The sequence below is a fragment of the Schistocerca serialis genome, chromosome 4 (genome assembly GCF_023864345.2).
Source record: "Schistocerca serialis cubense isolate TAMUIC-IGC-003099 chromosome 4, iqSchSeri2.2, whole genome shotgun sequence".
Classification (NCBI taxonomy): Eukaryota; Metazoa; Arthropoda; class Insecta; order Orthoptera; family Acrididae; genus Schistocerca; species Schistocerca serialis.
Window position 1 is genome coordinate 594463536 of NC_064641.1, and position 22084 is coordinate 594485619.

General features: G+C 44.5%; 1 protein-coding gene across 1 annotated transcript in view; it reads left to right on the top strand.

Moving 5' to 3' along the window:
* LOC126474626 (dynein axonemal assembly factor 4-like) overlaps positions 1 to 22084 on the top strand; it is a 130214-nt gene that overhangs the window by 73720 nt on the left and 34410 nt on the right. The window contains exon 5 of the mRNA XM_050102105.1: positions 15255 to 15355. Within this exon, the coding sequence (XP_049958062.1) occupies positions 15255 to 15355 (101 nt within the window). The remainder of the gene's footprint in view (positions 1 to 15254; positions 15356 to 22084) is intronic.

The following is a 22084-nucleotide window of genomic DNA, read 5'->3' on the forward strand; positions in this document are numbered from 1 at the left end:
AATGCCCCATTCACCATGTGGGAACTCGAAAGTGCACTTGCCCGGTCACAGTCCTCCACTCCAGGGCCTGATTCTATTCATATTCAGATGCTGAAGAACCTTTCTCCTGCAGGTAAAGGTTTTCTTCTTCGTACTTATAATCGCATCTGGATTGAGGGTCATGTTCCCACATGCTGGCGTGAATCTATTGTTGTCCCGATTCCTAAGTCAGGGAAGGACAAGCACTTGCCTTCCAGTTATCAACCCATTTCCCTTACCAGATGTGTCTGTAAGGTGATGGAACGAATGGTTAACTCTCGTTTGGTTTGGCTGTTCGAATCTCGACACCTACTTACCAATGTACAATGTGGATTTCATAGACGCTGCTCTGCTGCTGACCACCTGGTTACCTTGTCAACTTTCATTGTGAATAACTTCTTGCAGAAGCACCAGACAGTGGCTGTGCTCTTTGATTTGGAGAAGGCGTACGACACCTGTTGGAGGGCGGGCATTCTCCGCACCGTGCATACATGGGGCCTTTGCGGTCACCTCCCTTTTATTATTCGTGCATTTTTAATGGATCGACAGTTCAGGGTACATGTGGGTTCTGTCCTGTCCGACACCTTTCACCAGGAGAATGGGGTGCCACAGGGCTCAGTTTTCAGCGTCGCTCTCTTCGCCATAGTGATCAATCCAATAATGGATTGCCTCCCAGCTGATGTATCAGGCTCTATTTTCGTGGACGATTTTACCATCTACTGCAGCGTGCAGTGTACATGTTTCCTGGAGCCCTGTCTTCAGTGTCGTCTTGACCATCTTTACTCCTGGAGTGTCGCCAATGGCCTCAATTTTTCTGCCAAGAAGACGGTATGTATTAACTTCTGGCACTACAAAGAGTTTCTCCCGCCGTCCTTACATCTTGGTCCCGTTGCTCTCCCATTTGTGGAGACAACAAAATTTTTAGGTCTTACATTTGACAGGAAACTTAGCTGGTATCCACATGCGTCATATTTAGCTGCCCGTTGTACCCGTTCCCTAAATGTCCTCCGTGTTCTCAGTGGTACGTCGTGGGGAGTGGATCGAACCATCCTACTTCACCTATATCGGTTGATCGTCCGCTCAAAGCTGGACTATGGGAGCTTTGTATACTCCTCTGCACGGCCATCCATCTTACGCTGCCTCAACTCTATACAGCATCGGGGGTTACATCTTGCAATCGGAGCGTTCTATACTAATCCCATCGAGAGTCTTCATGCTGAAGCCGGTGAATTGCCACTAACCTACCGGCGCGATATACTGCTTTGTCAGTATGCCTGTCAGCTATTATCAATGCCTGACCACCCATCTTATCGTTCCTTTTTGATGACTGTCTCGATCGTCAATACGGGTTGTATGTACCTGCCCTGCTAACCCCTGGAGTTCGCTTTCGTCGCCTCCTTCAGCACCTTGATTTTTCACTCCCTGCAACCTTTAGAGTGGGTGAGAGCCAAACACCACCTTGGCTTCAGGCTCAGGTTCACGTTCACCTTGACCTCAGCTCGCTCCCAAAGGAGGTTACCCCAGCCTCGGTATACCACTCGCGGTTTGTCAAACTTCGTTCGAAGTTCATTAATACAATTTTCATTTATACAGATGGCTCTAAGACCAATGACGGTGTCGGGTGTTCTTTTATTGTTGGGGCACATAGTTTCAAATACCGGCTCCATGGCCATTGTTCGGTCTTCACAGCTGAGCTATTTGCCTTCTATCAGGCTGTTCTTTACATCTGCCGCCACCGACATTCTGCTTATGTCATCTGCTCTGATCCCCTGAGCGCCATCCAGAGCCTCACTGATCCGTATCCAGTTCACCCTTTTGTGCACCGGATCCAACGCTCTCTTCAGCAGCTGGCAGACGACGGTTCTCTGGTTACCTTTATGTGGGTTCCTGGCCATGTCGGTATCCCTGGGAACAAAGCTGCAGATGCTGCGGCCAAAGCTGTGATCCTCCAGCCTCAGACAGCTTCATGTTGTGTGCCTACATCTGATTTTAGCAGGGTCATTTGTGAGTGCATTTTATTGCTGTGGCATGCCGATTGGTCTACACTTACTGAAAACAAGCTTCAGGCCTTGAAACCTCTCCCCACGGCTTGGACGACCTCTCCATGCCCTTCTCGGCAGGAGGAGGTCATTTTGGCCCGGTTACGGATTGGACACTGCCGGTTCAGCCACTGCCATCTGCTGACGGCTGAGCTGGTGCCGTTCTGCCCATGTGGGCAAGTGCTGACGGTACGCCACATTCTAACGTACTGTCTGAATTTTAATGCACTGTGCACTGATCTTGGCCTGCCATGTACTCTGGATGAAATTTTTGCAGATGACCCAGGAGCAGCTGCTCGCGTTCTTCGTTTTATCCCCTTGACAAACCTGTGTATGGACATTTGATTATGCTGTTTCCTTTTAATCCCTTGCCTGTTAATGTGCCTTTTATAGTGTTGTCCATTTTAGCTGCTGTTTTAACATTATGCCTCACAGTGCATTCATAATTTAGTCTGGGCGCTAATGACCACCGACCACTGTAGCTGCGCCCCCCCCCCCCCCCCCCCCCCCAAAAAAAAAAAAAAATTAAAGTTATATATTGTCAAATTGTTTACAAAACTTGACAATATTTTTTCCCACGCAGAGTTTATTTCTCTTTGACCAGTCCCACTTCTTACAGCTCGCCTCAGAACTCAGAATCTCTACTATCCCAAAGCCCAAGAAGCAGGGAAACTCAATATACTTCAATCTTCAAAATTACAACTGATTCATTTGTCCCACTAGTGCTTCCACTGTTCAAAGCATTTTTTGTAGTCATCTTTAAAAATGGCTGACAGCTCCTCCCTCATTTTTTTCTTGACTTTTCAATGTTGTCAAATTAGTGTCCTTTGAAGACCCTTTTTGTGTGTGAAAATAAGAAAAAGTCGCAAGGAGTCAGGTCAAGCGAGCACAGTGCATGGGGCAATGAAACCATGCCATTTTTAGCAGAAAACTGTCTAACAGAGATGGCTGTATGTGCAGGTGTGTTGTTGTGGTCTGAGAACCAGTCTCCTGTCTGCCACAAATCAGGTCTTTTTTGTTGAACACTGTTCCACAATCTTCTTAAAACTTCCAAATTAGAGATTGATTGACAGTCCAATCTGGTGGAACAAACTCTGAATGAACTATTCCCTTGGCTCAAAAAAGCAAATCAGCATTGTTTCGATAATTGATTTGACGACATTTTTTGGACAGGGTGACGATGATGTCTCCATTGGCTTGATTTTTGCTTTGTTTCTCAGTCATAACCATAGTATCATGACTCATCACCAGTAATGACTTTTGACAGAAAATCTGGATCAGTTTCAAGCTGTTGTTACAAAGCACAACATGTTTCAACTCGGCATTCCTTTTGATTGTTGATCAGAACCTGAGGAACAAACTTGGTAGTAACCCTTTTTGTTCCCAAATCTTCTGTTGAAATTTGCTGAACCAAGCTTCGAAACTCTGTACAGTTGATCAGTTGTCTGTCAATGATCTGTGAGCACAACCTCTCAAATTTTTTCAATATTTCCATCAATTCGGGCAGTTGATGGACATCAGGAATGAGGTTTGTCATCAATCAATGTGTCATTACTGAGTAAAAAACAAAACTTCACAGCTGCACATTATTCACTTAAACTCGCCATCATAAAAAAAAAAGAATAAAACAGTGCTAGCAGAATCAATCACTGCAGATGAATGAAACAAGTCAGGTCGACAACACAGGTGGCACTGAACTGGCAATGAGATGCACTATGCACACCTAACAGCAGAAATGCGTGCTACAAAAGCTCCGCCCAGGGCCATGTTATTCCAGTTTCTTTTTGGTATCCCCTCATATAATGGAATTAAGACCATAAAAATTTGTGCCAGACACGACTCAGACACGGATTTGCCATTTATTGCAAGCAATCACCTTACCATTAATCTATCCATGCACAGCTCACAGCCTCACCCAAACTTCCACGTCATCAAGTATGTGTCTACACCCTGCAGTCATGCATCCTTTATGTGTATTTCTGTACAGGGAGGCATTTTTAATGTATGAGTGCAGGTTGCAAACACATGGTTGGCAGCATATGGGAGTTGGATCTAGCCATGAGTCGTGCTCAGGTAGCCTAAGGGTAAGGTGACTGCTCATGATAAGCAAGAAATCCAGATTAGAGTCCCAGTGTGGCATGAATTTTCATTATAGTCATTCCATTATACAGCTGATGGTTGTCCATATTCACAGCTGCAAATACATTTTGTATATTTTATAATGGCTGTAGTCACCACAGTACCTGTTCATTTGGACATGCATGCATGTCCAAAGGAAAATTGCACCATACTTCTGAACAACACAGGCACTGTATTATTGTCTAGAACTTTAGCTTTGCATTACATACTCAGATGATTGAAAATGACTTTTTACTATTATTCTGCTGATCTGTCACTTTTATGTATTTTGTTAAGATATGCACTTTTGTTTGAACTCTCATGCGATGTTTCTCAGTCTTATCAATCTTAACATGATTCTCAATGTCAGACTTTCCACCACGTCCAATAGCAAAGCATGATTTGCACAATGTATATTCTACACTTTCTCCACTGTCAGTGCAAAAATAAACTCACTATTGTATTGCTGTCAAAATTACACTTTTGTTTTGGCATGATGAAATAATGAACATGAATCATTACTACCACCAGTGCAAAACATGAACAGTAAATAAACAAAAATTGTAGAACAAGTTGTACCAGTGGTGCTTCATAGTGAGGGAATATGGTATAGTTGTAGGTAAACAACTAGAATTCTCTCATATACAGATTTATTCACACTTAGCATCTACACAGATACAAGTCCGGCGGCTAACTGCCGTTAGCGTCCAACATGCTCTCCAAAGCCCTCTCCTCAAAGATAGCACACTTACGCACAGAACAAATATAGATTTTTATGGCGCTCTACGCCACATAGTACGCCACATAGCCCCCCGCCCCCCTCCCCCCGCGCAGTATGGAGTACGTTCCTGTGAATGGGGGGGGGTGAGAAGTTAGGAAGGTAACGCACAGTTCTTCAGCGTCAGGCGGAAGCGGTCGACTGGTAGGAGACCGGGGGGTGAAGCCCAGTACGTCGATGGTGAAGTCAGCAAGCAACGCCGGCGGCTGAAGACGACGTCCCGTCCTGGAGTGAAGGTGTAGCACTTCGTCAGCCGGCAGGCGGAGAATCACCTTGCCAGAAGGCCTAACAAAGGCACGCAAATTGCCACACGTAGCACTTCTGCTCAACTTAAAGCGGCGCACCACAGGAGATTCTGCACTTCCTCCCTCAATATTGTCACATGCGAGTACCACACACACTGTATCGCCATCTACGACAACAGATAATTTATGCATGTCATCAGCGTGCACATGTGTTGTGAATTCTTGGATGGCACCTGTACGAGCAATGGTAGGGAGGCAGGGAGGTGTGGGAAAGCCATGGCAGGGGGAAGCATCTGCTAAGGAGGGGGTGGCAGGTGCACTAGACTGTGCAGGAGACAACCTCAGGCGATCAGCTGACCAGAGGAGGGAGCGTGACCGAAGGCAACGAGGAGCCAGCATGGGTTGAACGGCGTGACAAAGAGCTGTCACACGAAGATGGTAACACAATGGTAGAATCCGAGTGGTTGGCAGTTCGACTGCGAGGGCTGTGAGGAGTGAAGCCCCGAAAAGATTGGCCACTCGAATTAGATGAACGCGGAGAAGGAGCAGTGCTCGGCAGAGAAACACGCTGTGGAAAATCAATACCCAAATGCATGGTGTGGGAAGATGGATGGCCGCTCGAAGCAGGAGTGGGAGAAATAGGGGCAGAATCAGGGAGGTTCACCTGAGGCTCAATGAAAGCTGGTTTCACTCGGTTGAGTGAGACCATGGTTACAGAGTCTTTTATGAGGAGATCCATGTTATTCTCAGAGCGTTTGACGACCTTGTAAGGACCTGTGTAGGGCGACTGAAGCGGGGCTTTGACTGAGTCGTCTCTGAGAAACACGTACTCACAAGAGTCTAGCGTGCGCAGTACGTACACGCGCGGAGGTGTATGAGCAGCCGGAGGTGGCGGCTGAATTTTGCTGCAGTGCAAGCACACCCGCTCGAGAAGTGAAGGGAGTTCAGAGGGCCGTGGAAGTGGGGTCGGAGTGACTAATTCTCCAGGCAAAACCAGAGGTTGGCCATATACAAACTCGGCTACAGACCCCTTGAGGTCTTCCTTGAAAGTCGCACGAAGGCCAAGAAGCACGAAGGGCAGTGCCTCTGTCCATAGTGAGTCATGGCAACGCAGGGCAGACTTCAGGGTGCGATGCCATCGCTCGACAAGCCCATTGCTTTGGGGGTGGTATGCAGAAGTATGAATTTTGACAATACCACACATTTTACATAAGTCAGAGAAAACTGAAGAATCGAATTGTCGCCCCTGGTGAGTGGTGAGGTAAACAGGTGAGCCAAATCTAGAGATCCACGAATCTAAGAATGCTCGACTTACTGTCTCAGAGGTAATGTTCGGAATAGGCACAGCCTCAGCCCACCGAGTCATCCTGTCAATAGCTGTAAACAAGTAACGGAAACTCTCGGAGGGGGGCAAAGGGCCTACGAGGTCAACATGAACATGGTGAAACCGGCCTGGAGGTTGGGCAAAACAGCCAAGGGGTGGAGAAGTGTGCCTGGAAACTTTGTTCTGTTGACACACTATGCATGCCCTTGCCCAAGACTGACAGTCACGGTGCATGTTTCTCCAGACAAACTGTTCAGCTACCAGACAGGTGGAGGCTTTGACACCGGGCTGTGCTAATGTGTGTAGTTTGTCAAAGACCTGGTCTTGAAGGGGCTTAGGAATGAATGGCCGCAACGTACCAGTCGATTCATCACACCACACTAAGTCAGATATGCCAGGGAAAGTAGAGCGTACCGGTTGGAGAGAGGAGCTGTGGTCTGAAATTAACTGTATGGTATCGGGGTGTGCCGATTGCAACCGAGGTAGGTCCGTTAAGTCAATTAAGGTTGTGACAACACCAACACGCGAGAGAAAATCAGCGACCACATTGTCCGCTCCTCGGATGTAGCGAATGTCATTTGTAAATTGCAAGATGTAATCGATGTGACGAAAGCGTCGTGGGGGCGGATCAGCCACAGGATTTTTTATGGCAGGAACCAACGGCTTGTGATCAGTGAGCACATAGAAATCTCGTCCCTCACCATCAGTTCTGAAGTGTCTTATGGCCTCGTAAACTGTAAGTAGTTCTCTGTCGAATGCTGAGTATTTCTTCTGCGCGTTGTTTAGCTTTTTTGAGAAAAACTGCAGGGGGGTCGTAACATCGTTGTATGTCTGACTCAGTACTGCGCCAATAGCATTGTCACTAGCGTCAGTAGTGATAAACATTGTGGCATCCGCCCGTGGGTGAGCAATAGTGACAGCGGAGGCCAACAGCTATTTGAGTTCATTAAATGCCTTGTCCATGTCTGGTGTCCATGGTACCTGGCGGGTGCCAGACGTTTGTGGGCCAGCGAGAGCATCTGTGAGAGGAGCCTGCACCACAGAAGCAGCTGGCAAATGTTTCCGGTAATAATTAACTGTTCCGATGAACCTGTGTAATTCCCTGTAGGTCTGAGGGCGTAGCATCTCGAGAACAGGCTTGATCTTGTCCTGCGGTGGTGTCAGACCGTCCGATGACACAACATAACTTAGGAATGTGACAGATGACTGGTGCAATTGAGTCTTTTTATTGTTCAGTTCAATACCAGCGGCTGCTAAAATATCTGTCATGACTTGAACACGCTCCTCACTCTGTTCTAAAGTAGAAGCAAAAACCAATATGTCGTCCATATATACGAAACAAAAGTCTAGATGGGATAAAGTTTGATTAATGAAACGCTGCCACGTTTGGGGTGCATTTTTCAACCCAAACGGCATGAATTTGTATTGGAACAGCCCGAAGGGAGTGGTTATGGCAGTCTTTTCAATGTCCTCCGGAGCCATAGGAATCTGATGAAATGCGTGCTTACAGTCCAAAACAGAGAAGTACTTTGCACCTGCGAGCGCATGATTGAAGTCTGCGATGTGTGGGACCGGATATTTATCAATGATTGTGCGGGCATTTAAACGCCTATAGTCTCCGGCCATACGCCAAGTACCGTCTTTCTTTTGGTCAAACAGGATAGGACTAGCTCAGCAACCGGAAGAAGGTTCAATTATTCCCTTTTGTAACAGATCGTCCAATTGTTCTTTTGCAATTTTCATAAATTCCGGCTTGAGGCGGCGTGGACGTTGCAATATGGGTGGCCCATCGGTTAGACGTAACCGATGAACTGTGCCGTTAGTGACTACTGCAATACATGGCGCGGCACGATAGTCAGATGTCCGTGAAGCGGAGCAGGCAGTGGCGGACGGGCCAAGCTGTGGCACTGAGGGCACAGAAGTACAGGTGTGCCACCCGCTCGTAGGCTGCATAAAGGCTGCACACGTGTTAACATGGGTGAGGTTGGTACACTGGTTCTTGGTAGCGGGCCGTGCCGCTACGAGCGCTGTAGGCACGAGTGGGCGTGGCCGGACAGCAGATGGCCGTAGTTCATTGCCACAAGCTTGGCAAGTTAATTTTCCATTCGGAACGCAAGGAGCATGAGCACTCGGGCATACCCTATCATTACAAAAGGGGGTGCTGACACAGTTTACAGAGCTCACAACATTGTCGTTAACGTGCGCGGGCACGGGAACACCAGATCGGCACGGACTGACCTTGTCTGTAGCCAACAAGTCGTCTGCTTGTAGTGGCGCGAGGCATTGTTGTGTGGAGGCCAACTCGTGGTGTATGTCGCGGAGATGCAGCAGCATTTCCATACGTTCCATCCGCAACTTAGAAGACTTGGCGCACTCCACTAGCCACTTGTTTGTCCAAGATTGCAGCTCCAAGGATAGGTTTACACACTTCTTAGCACAGCACACATGTTTGGTGTTAGCCGAACTGTCACTCGGCGAAGCGAAAGGAATATGTTTGTTAAGGGAGGGGTAAAACACAGTATTTTGCACAAAATCTAGTGACAACTGATAGTGCTTGAGGAAATCAATTCCGAGAATAGGTTCTTCAATTGTTGACGCTAGAAACGTCCACTCCAGCTTGCACTCGGGCGAAAGTTTCACTGTATACAAAGTGGAACTCGAACACTGTAGGGTAGACAAGTTTACTGCACGAAGTATTGTTTTGTGTGGTTGCACTTTATTGGTTGCTAGGCGAACCAGCAGCAAAGAGACGTCTGCGCCAGTGTCTACCAGAAAACATACACCTGATCGTAAATCACGAACATAGACTCAACCACACTTACTGTTATTGTCCGAAACGGAGTGCAACGTGGGATGGTGCCCGTTGTTTACATCGCAGGAGGTGGCACCGTAGCCTACCTGCGGTTGGAGTTTGGGTAAGAACACGGTGAATGGCATTTGCGAGCTTGCTCCCCGAATCTCGCGTGGAAGAAACAGTAAGGTTGGGCAGGCCTGTGCCCTTGTGGGTAGTTGCTAGGTGACGGAGTATGTGCCCCAGAGTCTTTCACAGAGGCCGATGCACTGCCGTTGCGAGGAGTTGAAGGTGCAGGCAGGGCGGCTAGTTTAAAAAACTTGTTATCAGCAGCACCAGACAAGGGCGTGGTGTCAGAAAGCGTCTTAGTGCAGTCACGTCCAGAATGCAGTGCACAGAGCTCACGTTGCCTGGCGGAGTATGCTCTGTCGGCAGCGTGTAAACGTTCATTTACTGGCCTATCTTCATACGCAGAGATTGCAGTCTGGACAGGCAAAGGCAGCTTTTCAGTCCAGATTTCTGCGAGCGTGTCATCAGGCATAACTTGCTCATCGACGAGAAGACGGGTGCAGTGCCACAGCTGGGACAGAGACCTGTCGCCGAGACTCTCTTCGTAGATGAGCTGTCGCACATTTTCTCTCCTGGTTTTAGAGACGCACTCCAGTATCGTTTGTTTCGCCACAGCATACTTCCCTGCTAGGGGGGTGCTTTGACCAGATCATAAATTAAATCGACGCGGTCGTGAAGATGGTTCATGAGGCAGGCGAAGCGTGTGTCGTCGTCCAAAGCACAGACATTGAATGTTTGCTCAACCAGGTTAAACCAGAACTCCGGGTGAGCGGGTTTGAAGTCTGGTAATTTCAGCAGATTCGGTACTGCAGTCACTGCGGAGGTGCGCCTATTACTTCGGACAGAAGTAGAGCATGCAGAAGATTGCGAGTCCGGATTATTGGCGTCCCGTAATGCGGGAATCGCGAAATTCACTTGACGCCGGGGGGGGCGGCTGAGAAGCGACGGACGCTCGAACGGTGTGAGGATCGTAGTCAAAATGTGCATTCTCATTGACGTGGTAGCTCGGAGAGAAGCCACAAGTGCTTAAGTACGCCGGTGAATGTCCGTTATGCACACAGTATTCACTCGACCGTGAGTGGTGGGGCTGGTTGTAGATGTCAGAGTAATTACTATCCAGCAAAGAATTGTTGACCTGATTAGAAGCAACACAAGGATCCCACACACGTCCACTAGGATGCACACTCGGTGTGATATTTGCTGTTTGGCGAGCATTGAACACCTGTTGACTAGCCGGCGCGGAAGGATACACACGTGGCGGGAACTGATTCGAGTTTGAATTTACTACTGTATTTTCCAAAGTAGCAAAACCTCGCTCAACGCCACGAACTGTATTGAATTGTGTGTTCGACACAGGAGTAGAAATGTTCCGACCAACACTCTGTGGAGAACACATGGGAAGGTCTCGGCTAACAAAGCCAGAGTCCACGACTGTTGGCGGTTGGAAGAAACTGGCGGCACTCGATGAATTCCACTGCATGTTCTGGCTGAAGGATTCCGAAGATTCTTGCGGCATGTCCATACGACGGCAGGAGTGCTGAAGAGATGTTGCTGGAATCCGGGCGGCGGTGAATGCTGAAAGGCCATTGTCTGGAGCTGAACAAAGGCCCTTGCGATCGCGGAGAAACCCGACGCGGTAGCCGCGTAAATAACCTTCAGGCGGTAGCTCGGACGCGTATTACACAAAACCGGGGTCACCAGTGAGGGAATATGGTATAGTTGTAGGTAAACAACTAGAATTCTCTCATATACAGATTTATTCACACTTAGCGTCTACACAGATACAAGTCCGGAGGCTAACTGCCGTTAGCGTCCAACATGCTCTCCAAAGCCCTCTCCTCAAAGATAGCACACTTATGCACAGAACAAATATCGATTTTTATGGCGCTCTACGCCACAATAGCATTCATACATACCTGCGCAATGCGCATTACATTGTAAATCAAACATCCTGTAGCATAAAATACTTTAGACAAGCGAAATCACACAAAAAGTAGGACATTTGAGCATCCCCAACATAACTTTCGAGACAGTAGAACATTTTGGAAGAAAGCAGGACTGTGTTGGAAAAAACAGGAGAGATGGACACCCTATTGCAGAGGTATAGGCATGGTGAGCTCTGTGCAGTGAGGCACTGCAGCAATGGATGAGAAATTCCCAAACAACAGCAGAGGCATTCTTCCCCTCTTGACACGTGGAAGGGCCCAACATGCAGAAATAATAATTGCTTGAGTGATCAGCTCACCCACTCCAAATTTTTGTGATAGCAAATGCCGTGGATCTCTTTTTTACTTTTGTGCCATCCTGACAAAGTGTACAAGAAAGAACTTTTATGACATAAGTGTAATGGACTGCTGAACAGCAACAAAAAGTCCAATAACTAAGCAAACAATTGTAAAAAATATTTTTCAAAATAAAATAAAATATTGTCCCTCGTGCTCACAAATGAAATCAAGCATTTCCAAATCTTTTCATAATCACCACACATCATATGAGATGCTTTGCCTTGTTAAAATGACAATATAGCCATACAAAGCAAAATTTATCTGCTGAATACTTGCAGCCTCTTGATGCCATATTTTAAAAATTTATAATCCTGTCTGAAAATTACAGGTAAACTGGGATAGTGAGTATCAGTTCACATTACATAACTCAAGTATCAGAACTACTCTGAAAAACATAAAAAAAACATAAAATTGCTAAATGTCAGAGTCCTGCTATCAAAAGGAAAGGTTATTAGGAATTATATGAGTGATGAACAGCCACTCCATTCCCACGATCATGAGAGATCCAAGATGCAGACAAAAGCTGAAAGTAAAAGTAAGCCGTAGCAACTAGGTGCAGTTTTACCTGTTACAGATCACTGTTGCATCAGCTTTTTTACCTGCATCTTGTTTATCTTCTAATCAAAGCAAGTTTTCTGTCTTTATATTTCCTACACAGCTTTGTAATTCCTTGTTCAACTTTTTCAATAGAGAAAGATGCTTGAAAAGTTCTGATGATGATCTTTTTTTTCTGTGTGTGTCAGCAGTGTATGTTTGAATAAGAAAAGTTATAATTAAAGTAGACTGATTTATGATAAAATTATATCCAAGGGTTTATCAACTGCACACTTCCACTGGGAAAATTTCAATGCAGGTTTTGAGCACCACAATACAAAGATAATTAATATGAAATTTGAATGCTCTAATTGTAAAAATTGGTCTATAATAACAATGATTAGAAACGTCAGTGAAACAAAATCTGAAATCCTTTTTCTTTTTCTGAATAGGGTAACATGGAAAGTGTTATATCACAGTAAAGCGATGAACAAAAGGTTTTAATAAATTCATTTATGTTTTTCACAACTATTTTGAAATCTGCTATCTTCTCAAACAAAAGAAAGTAACAAAACAGAAATGAAAAGAGTGGTTGAGTTACCCCAGGTATACCAGTATTCCTAAAGAAAAAAGAATACTCTTTGAAATACATACTATAGAGAGACTACAACAACGCCAGAATTTGATAAATATTTTAAGATATAAATGCAGAGCCTAAATAAAATTATTAAGGTATCAGAAACAATAACAGATGCTAATTTCACAAAGAACAAAATAACATTAGTATGGATGTTGTTAAAAGAGAAACAGACAGACAGCTTGTAAAAGATAACAATATCATTTATCTAAAACACTCATAACAAGAGTTACAAAGACCAAACCAAAAACAATGTCCAAACAAAGAAAATAATAAAAATTATGGTTGACCCAAGCCCAAGTTTTTTCTGGCTCTTAGGACATTCTTTACAAAATTTTAAAGCAATTTGCTTTTGAAATAGCAAAGGAAGTAGCCAGTGTCTGTAATTCATCACCATCTAGTGAGGGGGTAAAAACATGGTGTTAACTATGATCAACATGATGCTGTAATAATGGTAAACGTTCTTCTGCACATATAGCCACAGTAAGCATACTTAAGAAGAGTGTAGGTATTGTTATCTATGCATGTACATTATTTTAGAGTTTTAGTCACAGTTTGAACTGAAAGTACTACAAAAAAAATGTCAATCAGTGGAAAGTCCAGGAAAGAATGGCGACAGTATAGAAAGCACAGATTGTTACTCACCACATAGAGGTGGCATTGAGTCACAGACAGGCATAATGAAGAAGACTGCTAAAATTTTAAAGCTTTCAGACAGAGTCCTTCTGCGGTAGAGAACACACACACATATTCACACAAGCACAACTCACACATACACAGTCACTGTCTCAGGGCACTGGAGACCAACTGCTACTACATCTGATGGAGTAGTAATCTGCTAGGATGGCTTGTGGGGAAGGGGAGGAGGCATGACATGGAAGGATAGCAGAATATAGGTGGGAAAATGTGCTATTGCTGCCCAGCAGAACATGCAGGGGCTTGGTGGGGACAGGGTAATGTTGTTATGTAGGAATACTGTGATGGGTAGGAGGGTTTGGGGGGGGGGGGGGGGTGGAAGAGGAGAGAAGTAGAGAAGGGGAAAATATTTGTAGATGAATTGGCAGGATAGAAGACGTGTAGTACCGGGGTGTTAGCGGGAATAGGTAGCTAGGAGACAAGACAAGTGAAGTCTTAGGCCAAAAGGTTATGGGGATGAAGGATATTTCATAGGGAGAGTTCCCACCTCCTCTACGCAGAAAAATGAACGAGGGTGGGAAGAATCCAGATGGCACGCACTGTGAAACAGCCATTGAAGTGAAGCATGTCATGTTGGGTGGCATGTTTAGCAGTATGAGTGGCTACCCCGAAACTGTGCCAAGAACTAGTTGGAACACTCACTTTCTAAACATGCTCCCCAACATTATGTACTTCTCTTTAATGACTGCTTCAGCGCCCATGCCATCTGCATCCTTCCTATCAAAACCAGCTTTTCTGACTGTGCAGGTGGGAACTACCCCTACAGCATATCATTCATTCTCTTAACCTGACCTAAACCTTCGCTAGTCCCTGTCTCCCATCTACCTATCCTCTTCCCTGCTACCACTACAGTACTACACATGTCTTCTGCCCTGCCAATGCACCTACAAATATTTTCCCCTTCTCTACCTCTCTGTCTTTCCTTGTCACCAGGGCAGGAAAGAGGAGAGAAGTAAAGAACGGGAAAGTATTTATAAGTGTGTAGGCGGGATAGAAAGTGTGTGTAGCCTCTTTCCTACCCAGGTGGAAAGGAAAGAGGAGAGAAACAAAGAAGGAGAAAGTATTTGTAAGTGTGTAGGTTGGATAGAGGGTGTGTGTAGCCTTCCGACGCTGTGCTTAACAGCCCTATCCTGGCCCAAACAACACCTTCCGCACTCTGATGGGAAGCATTGGCATCTTTTCCCACCCATACTATGTTATCCCTCCCCTTGCCACCTCATGTGCCCTCCTTACCCCCAATACCCATCCCAGCAGATTGCTGCTCTGTCGGATGCAATAGTGGTTGGGCTCTAGTGCTCTGAGGCAGTTGCTGTGTGTGTGTGTGTGTGTGTGTGTGTGTGTGTGTGTGTGTGTTTGTGTGTATTGTGCTTGTGTGAATGTGTGTGTGTTTTCTAGTGCAGAAGAAAAATTCTGTCATAAAGCTTTTATATTTTAACAGTCTTTTTCATTGTGCCTGTCTGCAACTCAAGTACTGCTGTATACATATTCGCCTATATTTCTTATGTACACTAATAAAAGCAATATTTCTTATGATTTATGCTGTTAAAGATGTGTGTATGTGTAATAGATATAGTGTTTAAAATCATGACATCAATTCACATTGACTCATCTCACAACAGCTGACTTGTCTGATATCAGTTTATATCTACTGTACAAAAATGGTGAAGAGAAACAATAATAGCAATACAGTTCAATACTAATTTGCATGATAAATTTTTAGTGGCTGAAGAAACAATATGAGGCAAGGAAAAATGTGGGATTTGTGGAAGAAGATCTTCTCCCAGAAGAGAAGGACCCAGACTGGCTCAAACAAAAAGGAGAGTAAGTACAGCTTGCCTGAAAAATTTTTTACACTTTTCCTTCAAGTGGCATGTATCCTATAAATTCTGAACATCCTGTTATTAAAAGTTGCGGAATTTTCCATTATTGATCATTTGGACAGATCAAAATGTGCAATACTTATAGTATACAAAGCTTCACTGTTAATCTCTTTTGTTAAAAAATATTATTCATATTCAACAATGTGAAAAGGGTAGAGTGCTCCTCACCACATAGAGGAGGCTTTGAGTAGCAGACAGGCACAATGAAAAGAGTGCCAAACTGTAGGACTAGGGCAAAAATATCCTTCTTCAGAAGCAGCATAAAACACACACACACACACACACACACACATACGCACACACTAGCATAACTCTCACACATGTGGCTACAGTCTACAAGCCACTCGGGACTGACTGTTGGCTGTGCTTGTGTCTGACATGGGCAGCACTCTGAAGTGGGTGATGGGGGTAAGGAGGAGGTATGGGCTTGGCATGGGGAATGATATCAGGGCAGGTGTGGAGGGAAGATGATATGTTGCTGTGGGAGTGAGCAGACTCATGCTTGGACAGGATAGAGCAGCTAGGTGCAGAGTGAGAAGGCTGCACTGGGGGACTTCCGAGCCACACTACATCGGTCTTGTCCAGATACATCTCATGGCCACATGACTGCACAGAATGTTGGTGCAGCATCTCTAATGTGAAATATAAGTATTCCTAGACATTAAAATAGTTCACAATTCCTCCCACGTACTTGCGTATTTTCACTTTATTTTCTGTATGTTCCTGTGCCACGCATACTCTCTTGAGCCCAATACCTAATCATCCCCACCCTCCTATCTTTCCTATCCAACATGCATGTACTGACCCATCTAATCCAGTTACACCTGCTGTCCCCTTTGTTCACACATATCCACTCAACAAGCTTTATCTAACTATTATTGTTTTTCTTTATTTATTTTTCTTTTTGATCTCATTGTATTTTCATGTCAATTTGAGTTCATTCTTGTCTTTCAGCATCAGCCCTACACCCTCAGGTCTCACCTTTTTCCCCCTATGACTCATCCACTTCATCTTTCAGTGATCTTTTCCTTGCAGTGTTGTTGAGTATCAAGAGTGGTGCAAGAAGTATTGACCACTGCAGAGATACTGCACAGCAAGCAGTATCACAAGGCACCAATGTGGTGCTAGGAAGAAGCCATGCCTCCTGTAGTTCCAAGGCACCACAACCACACCTCTGGCCTGAAATAGTTTCAACAGAGGCCAGCAGGTCACTGTTCAAGGTCAGATCACGCCCACTTCCAGGAAGTAGAGGGAATCATAAATAAAATGCAAAACAAATTCTCGATGGGATGGGATGAAATCTCCTCCATTATATTAACACAATGCAAACATTCACTCATACCTGTTCTGGTCCACCTCATCAATGAAAGTTTGAATAAAGGTGTGTTTCCATCTGAATTAGAATATAAAATAGTCAAGCCATTGCACAAAAACGGTAGTATTGACAAAGTTGAAAACTACCAACCCATTAGCTTAATTCCAATCTTAAACAAAGTATTAGAAAGGATTATTTCACTATGGTTAGAAAACTTTCTTGTCAAAGAAAAAGTGCTACAAGAAACCCAACAGGGTTTTAGGAAAGGCTATTCAACACCATCCGCCATATGTGATATAGTACACACGATACTTATGAAATTAGATGAAAAAGAAAGGGTGGCATGTTTGTTCCTAGATTTATCACATGCATTTGACACAGTATCTCATGAGCTGCTACTTGAGAAACTGGAAACTTATGGTATCAGAGGAATAGCCAATAGTCTCACACAGTCATACCTACAAGACCGATATCAGGTCACACAAGGCACACACAAAGTGGGCAACGTTATTAAGAAGTACAATTCCAGTCCAGCTATAGTAAAGTATGGTGTGCCCCAAGGGTCAGTTCTGGGCCCTTTATTGTTCATACTGTATGTTAATGATCTGCCCCAGATCACAACAGCAAGATACTTAACTATGCGGATGACAAAACAGTTGTTAACTGGGGAACCAACGACAATGATTTGGCGCAAAATTGTTCTGGTGTCTTATTTGGATTGAAGAATTACTTGCAAAACAATCACTTAAGCTTAAACATCAATAAAACAAATCTAATGAAGTTTCAAATACACCACAAACAGGATGATATGCAATGGAGTGTTGTGTCTGATGATGGTTCAGAAATAAAATTGAAAGATAAAACTTTCTTCCTTGGTTTAATGTTAGATCAGCATCTCTTGGGAGCATCATATCGATTTCTTATGCCAAAAACTAAGCAAATCAATTTATGCAATGTCGACAATGTCACAATTTCTTAAATATGAGCAAATGAGTATAATTTACTAGGCTTTAGTGTATCCATACCTCACATATGGAATTGAAGTATGGGGATATGCTGCTGCCACGCATGTAAATAGGGTATTCATCCTTCAAAAAAATGCAGATAGGATCATGTGTAAGCTTAGATATAATGAGTCCTGCAAAGCAGTTTCAAAAATTAAGAAACTACTAACACTCCCATCACTATATATTTATAAAACTGTTCAGCTGATGCTAAAATACAAGCAGTACAATCATCTAAATAGAGAACTGCACATGTTCAATACTAGAAGGGACGATAAATATCACCTGGAAAGAAATAATACAAAAAGTTCAGACAAGAGCCCCTATTACATGGGGATCAAATTTTATAACTAACTTCCAAAAAAATTAAAGAGCTTAAGTGGAAACTGCTTTGAAATTGCCTTGAAGGAGTTCCTCAGCAATAAGTGTTTTTATAGTATTAAGGAATTTCTCTCAGAGGAATAGAATACTTTCATTTGTATAAATAGTATTTACATGTACCAAAAAAAAAAAGCAACATATTTCTTATCTGTAGGCCTATTGTATATAAGTGTTTCCCACAATTTTATTAGGGGAAATGATCACTATGTGAACTATCTAAAACAAATCCTTGTATTTGTCCATGGAGAATAAATAAATTAATTAATTGTCGATGTGCTGCCTACTCATTGTGACACAGCCTGTATCAGCTGTAACGGAGTGAAGAGACTTCTGCCTCCTGAACAGTGTTAACAAGTGTCTATGAACTAATGTTTTCTAGTTACTTCAGCAAAGCCACAGTAAGGCCATCGTGAATTTGTATGCATTCATCACTAAGTAATCATGGCTCATTTGCCATGTTCCGAATCACAGGTTCATGGGTGCAACCTCGTAGCTACAGCCCAGCCTGGCAAGCAAAGATGACTTTTGTTGTAATTAATAAAGTATTACTTATTCAGAAGGTTCTAATTAACTGTATTATTACTAGCTACTTCAGTGTCCAGATAATCAGACATGCCATTTCTCTTGTATTTTTACATGGGTGTTGTTTTTTTTTTTTTTTTTTTTTTTTTTTTTTTTTAAAAATCCCTCACTATGGATTTTTTGCTCCTTCCATCTGCTCCAGTATAGAAAAGTTTCCCTATCCCTAGCTAGAACAGTGTCCCACATACTGCTCCTGAGTTGTTGCTAAGCTCAAGGATTTTCCCCAAAAGGCCTGACAATCAAATTACCAATCTCTCCATGCAACCCCTCCTTTCACAGTGGCCATAATTCTGTCAGTCCATAGCCCTCACCTTCCTAGTCCTGCAAAACCTTATAAATTCAAGCCAAACCTCCATGTAGTACCTCCTCTCCATCTGTAAAATTCTTCTGAACTGAAACTCTTGCACTTCAGGAACTGGAGCAGCATGCTCAATGCCACCTCAAAGATCTCACCAAACTGTTCATCTACTCTTCATCAAACCTCCTCTGCATCCCTCATTGCTGGCAAATCCTGCCTTGCAGACCTTCTACATTTACCATACCCTCAAAACTCCCTCCCACCAACATAAAGAATCTAGAACCTAAAAAGATGCAAAATACCCTCATGAACATGTCCTCCAAATGCCTCAGTCCCACAGAAGTATCTTTCCTTTATAGCCCCATTTTTTATTTACAATGTCTGATCACGTCACTATCCAAAACATCTAATAAATCATCCTAATGGAAACTACACCACTGCTCATGGTAGCAACAGCATGTTCCAAGTTAAAGTTCTTATCACTTTCGACTTTGACCCCTCCGCGCTTGCTCTCGCAGCGCGCTTATGCAACGTGGCGGCGCGCCAGCAGACGGGAGCACTCTAGTGAGGCTAGTGCTCCCGTCCGGGATAACGCTCCCGCGGCAGAGCGAAAAATTTAGTCATGCTAGATTTGTTTAAAGATTTCTCCTTCTTCTGATCCCTACAGTGTAAACACTTTTTCACCACTGACTATACCAATCAGACTCAATCCAAAACTAATATTGAACCCTGCCTGAATCTGTTCATCCTCCATCCAGCCGTGATCCATCCCCACTGCCCCCAAAGCACCACAGATTTCCTAATCTTGAACCCTGCCTCACCATTATTCCCAGAATCCCTCAACATGGAAACAAACCTTATATCTGCAGAAAGAACCTTGCTCCACCACATGAAAACTGATCCTAACCTTATAATCCTACCTGCTAACAAATTCTCCGCACTGTCTTATACTTGCCCCCTAAATTCCATAAAGCCAGCTATCCAGAATGCCCTGTGTGGCCTGTCAGTGTGCCCCCACTGAGAGAATCTCTGCTCTGGTGGACCAACATCTTCAGCTTATTACCCATAGCCTCCCCTCCCGTTTAAAAGACACCAATCATTTCCTCCAGTGACTCTTCACAGTTGCTGTCCCTTTTCCATCCAGTACTCTACTCATCATCGTCAGTGCCACTTCCTTCAACATTAACATCCCCAACATCAATGGCCTTGCTGCTATTGCACACTACCATTGCCGAAACACAACTGTCTCCAAACTTATAAACAACTTCTTGTCACCATAACCAGTGTCCTCATCCACAGTTACGTCACCTTTGAAGGCCAAATGAATCCATGGTGCAGCAATGGGCATCCACCTGGCCCATCCTATGGTAACCTATTCATGGGCCATCTGGAGGAATCCTTCTTAACCAACCAGAATCCCAAACCCCTCACCTGGTTCTGATTCACTGATGACATCTTCATGATGTGAGGCACCCTATTCACTTTCCTCCAGAACCGCAACACACCCACCCCCATTTGCTTCACGAGGTCCTCATCAACCCAACAAGCAAACTTGATCAATGTTGATCTCCACCTCAAGGATGGTTACTCAGTACCTCCATCCACATCAAATCTACCAGCTATCAACAATATCTCCACTTCAGCAGCAGTGACCCATTCCAGAACAAGAAATTCCTCCCACATAGCCTAGCCACCTGTGGTCGTCACATCTGAAGTGACAAGCATCCCCCTCCAAAGATAACAAAGGTCTCACTGAGGCCTTGAAAGACTGAAATTACTCTCCCAATCTTGTACAGAAACAGGTCTCTCAAGCCTTGTCACTCCAGTCACCTACCACATCCCACATGCCCACTGTCTGGCCACAAGGAAACTTCTGTCTTGTGTTAATACATCCATGACTGAAGCAACTGAACCACAGTCTCCTTCAGTGTTTTGAAAGCCTTGTGTCAGGTCTTGAAATGAGAAAAGTCCTACTCACTATCCTCCCCACGATTACCATACTGGTATTCCACCACCTACTGAACCTCACAGTGTCCTTGTCCATCCCTAATCCACCCCTGATCCCAACCCCTTGTCTCAATGCTCATATCCTTGCAGCAGACCTTGATGCAAGACCTGTCCCACACGTTGTCCCTCTACCACCTACTCCAGTTCCACCACAGTCATACCCTGCCCCATCAAAGGCAGGGTTACATATGAAAGCAGCCACATGATCTACTTACTGGGTTGAAAGCACTGTGCTGCTTTCTATGTGGTCATGACAGCTAACAAGGTGTCTTCCCACATTAAGAGCCATCACCAAATTGTGGCTGAAAGATAGCTGGTTTACCCAGTTGCTGATCATGCCACCCAACATAGTGTGCTTCACTTCAACAAGTGCTTCACAGACTGTGCCATCTGGATCCTTCCTACCAACAACATCTTTTCTGAATTGTGCAGGTGGGAACTCTCCCTACACCATATCGTTTGTTAATGTAAACCCTCCGTCTCATCCTTCACTAATCCCTGTCACCTGCCCTCCTCCCTACTCCCACTCAGTACTACGCACACCTTATATTCCACCAACCCACTTACCAGTATTCCCCCCTTCTCTGCATCTCTCCTTTCCATTCTCCCTTTCCCCCTTCCTCAGCACAGCCCTATCCCATCCCCACTGTGCACCTGTTCACTCCCGCAACAGCAAATCATCTTCCCCTACACCTACCCTGCTATCCCTTCCCCTCTACATTCGACACCTTCTCCTTACCCCACCATCCACCTTGAATTGCTACTCATGTCAGATGCAGCTCACAGTCAAGCCTAAGTGACCATAGGCAGTAGCCATGCATGTGTGAGTCATGTTTGTGTGAGTTCGTGTGTTTTCTGCTTCTGAAGAAGACTTTTTTCGGTAACTTCTACATAGAGTATGTGAAAGAACTTGCCCATCTTCTAGCAGCAGGCCTCTGGAGGGCAAAGCAATCATAATGGTTGGAAAAAAAAGACAGGTGATTCCCATTTTCAAAGAGGATCATCAGACAGAAACATAAAACTATAGACCTTTACCTATGATATCTGTCTGTTGTGGAATTTAGAAACATGTCTTATGCTCAC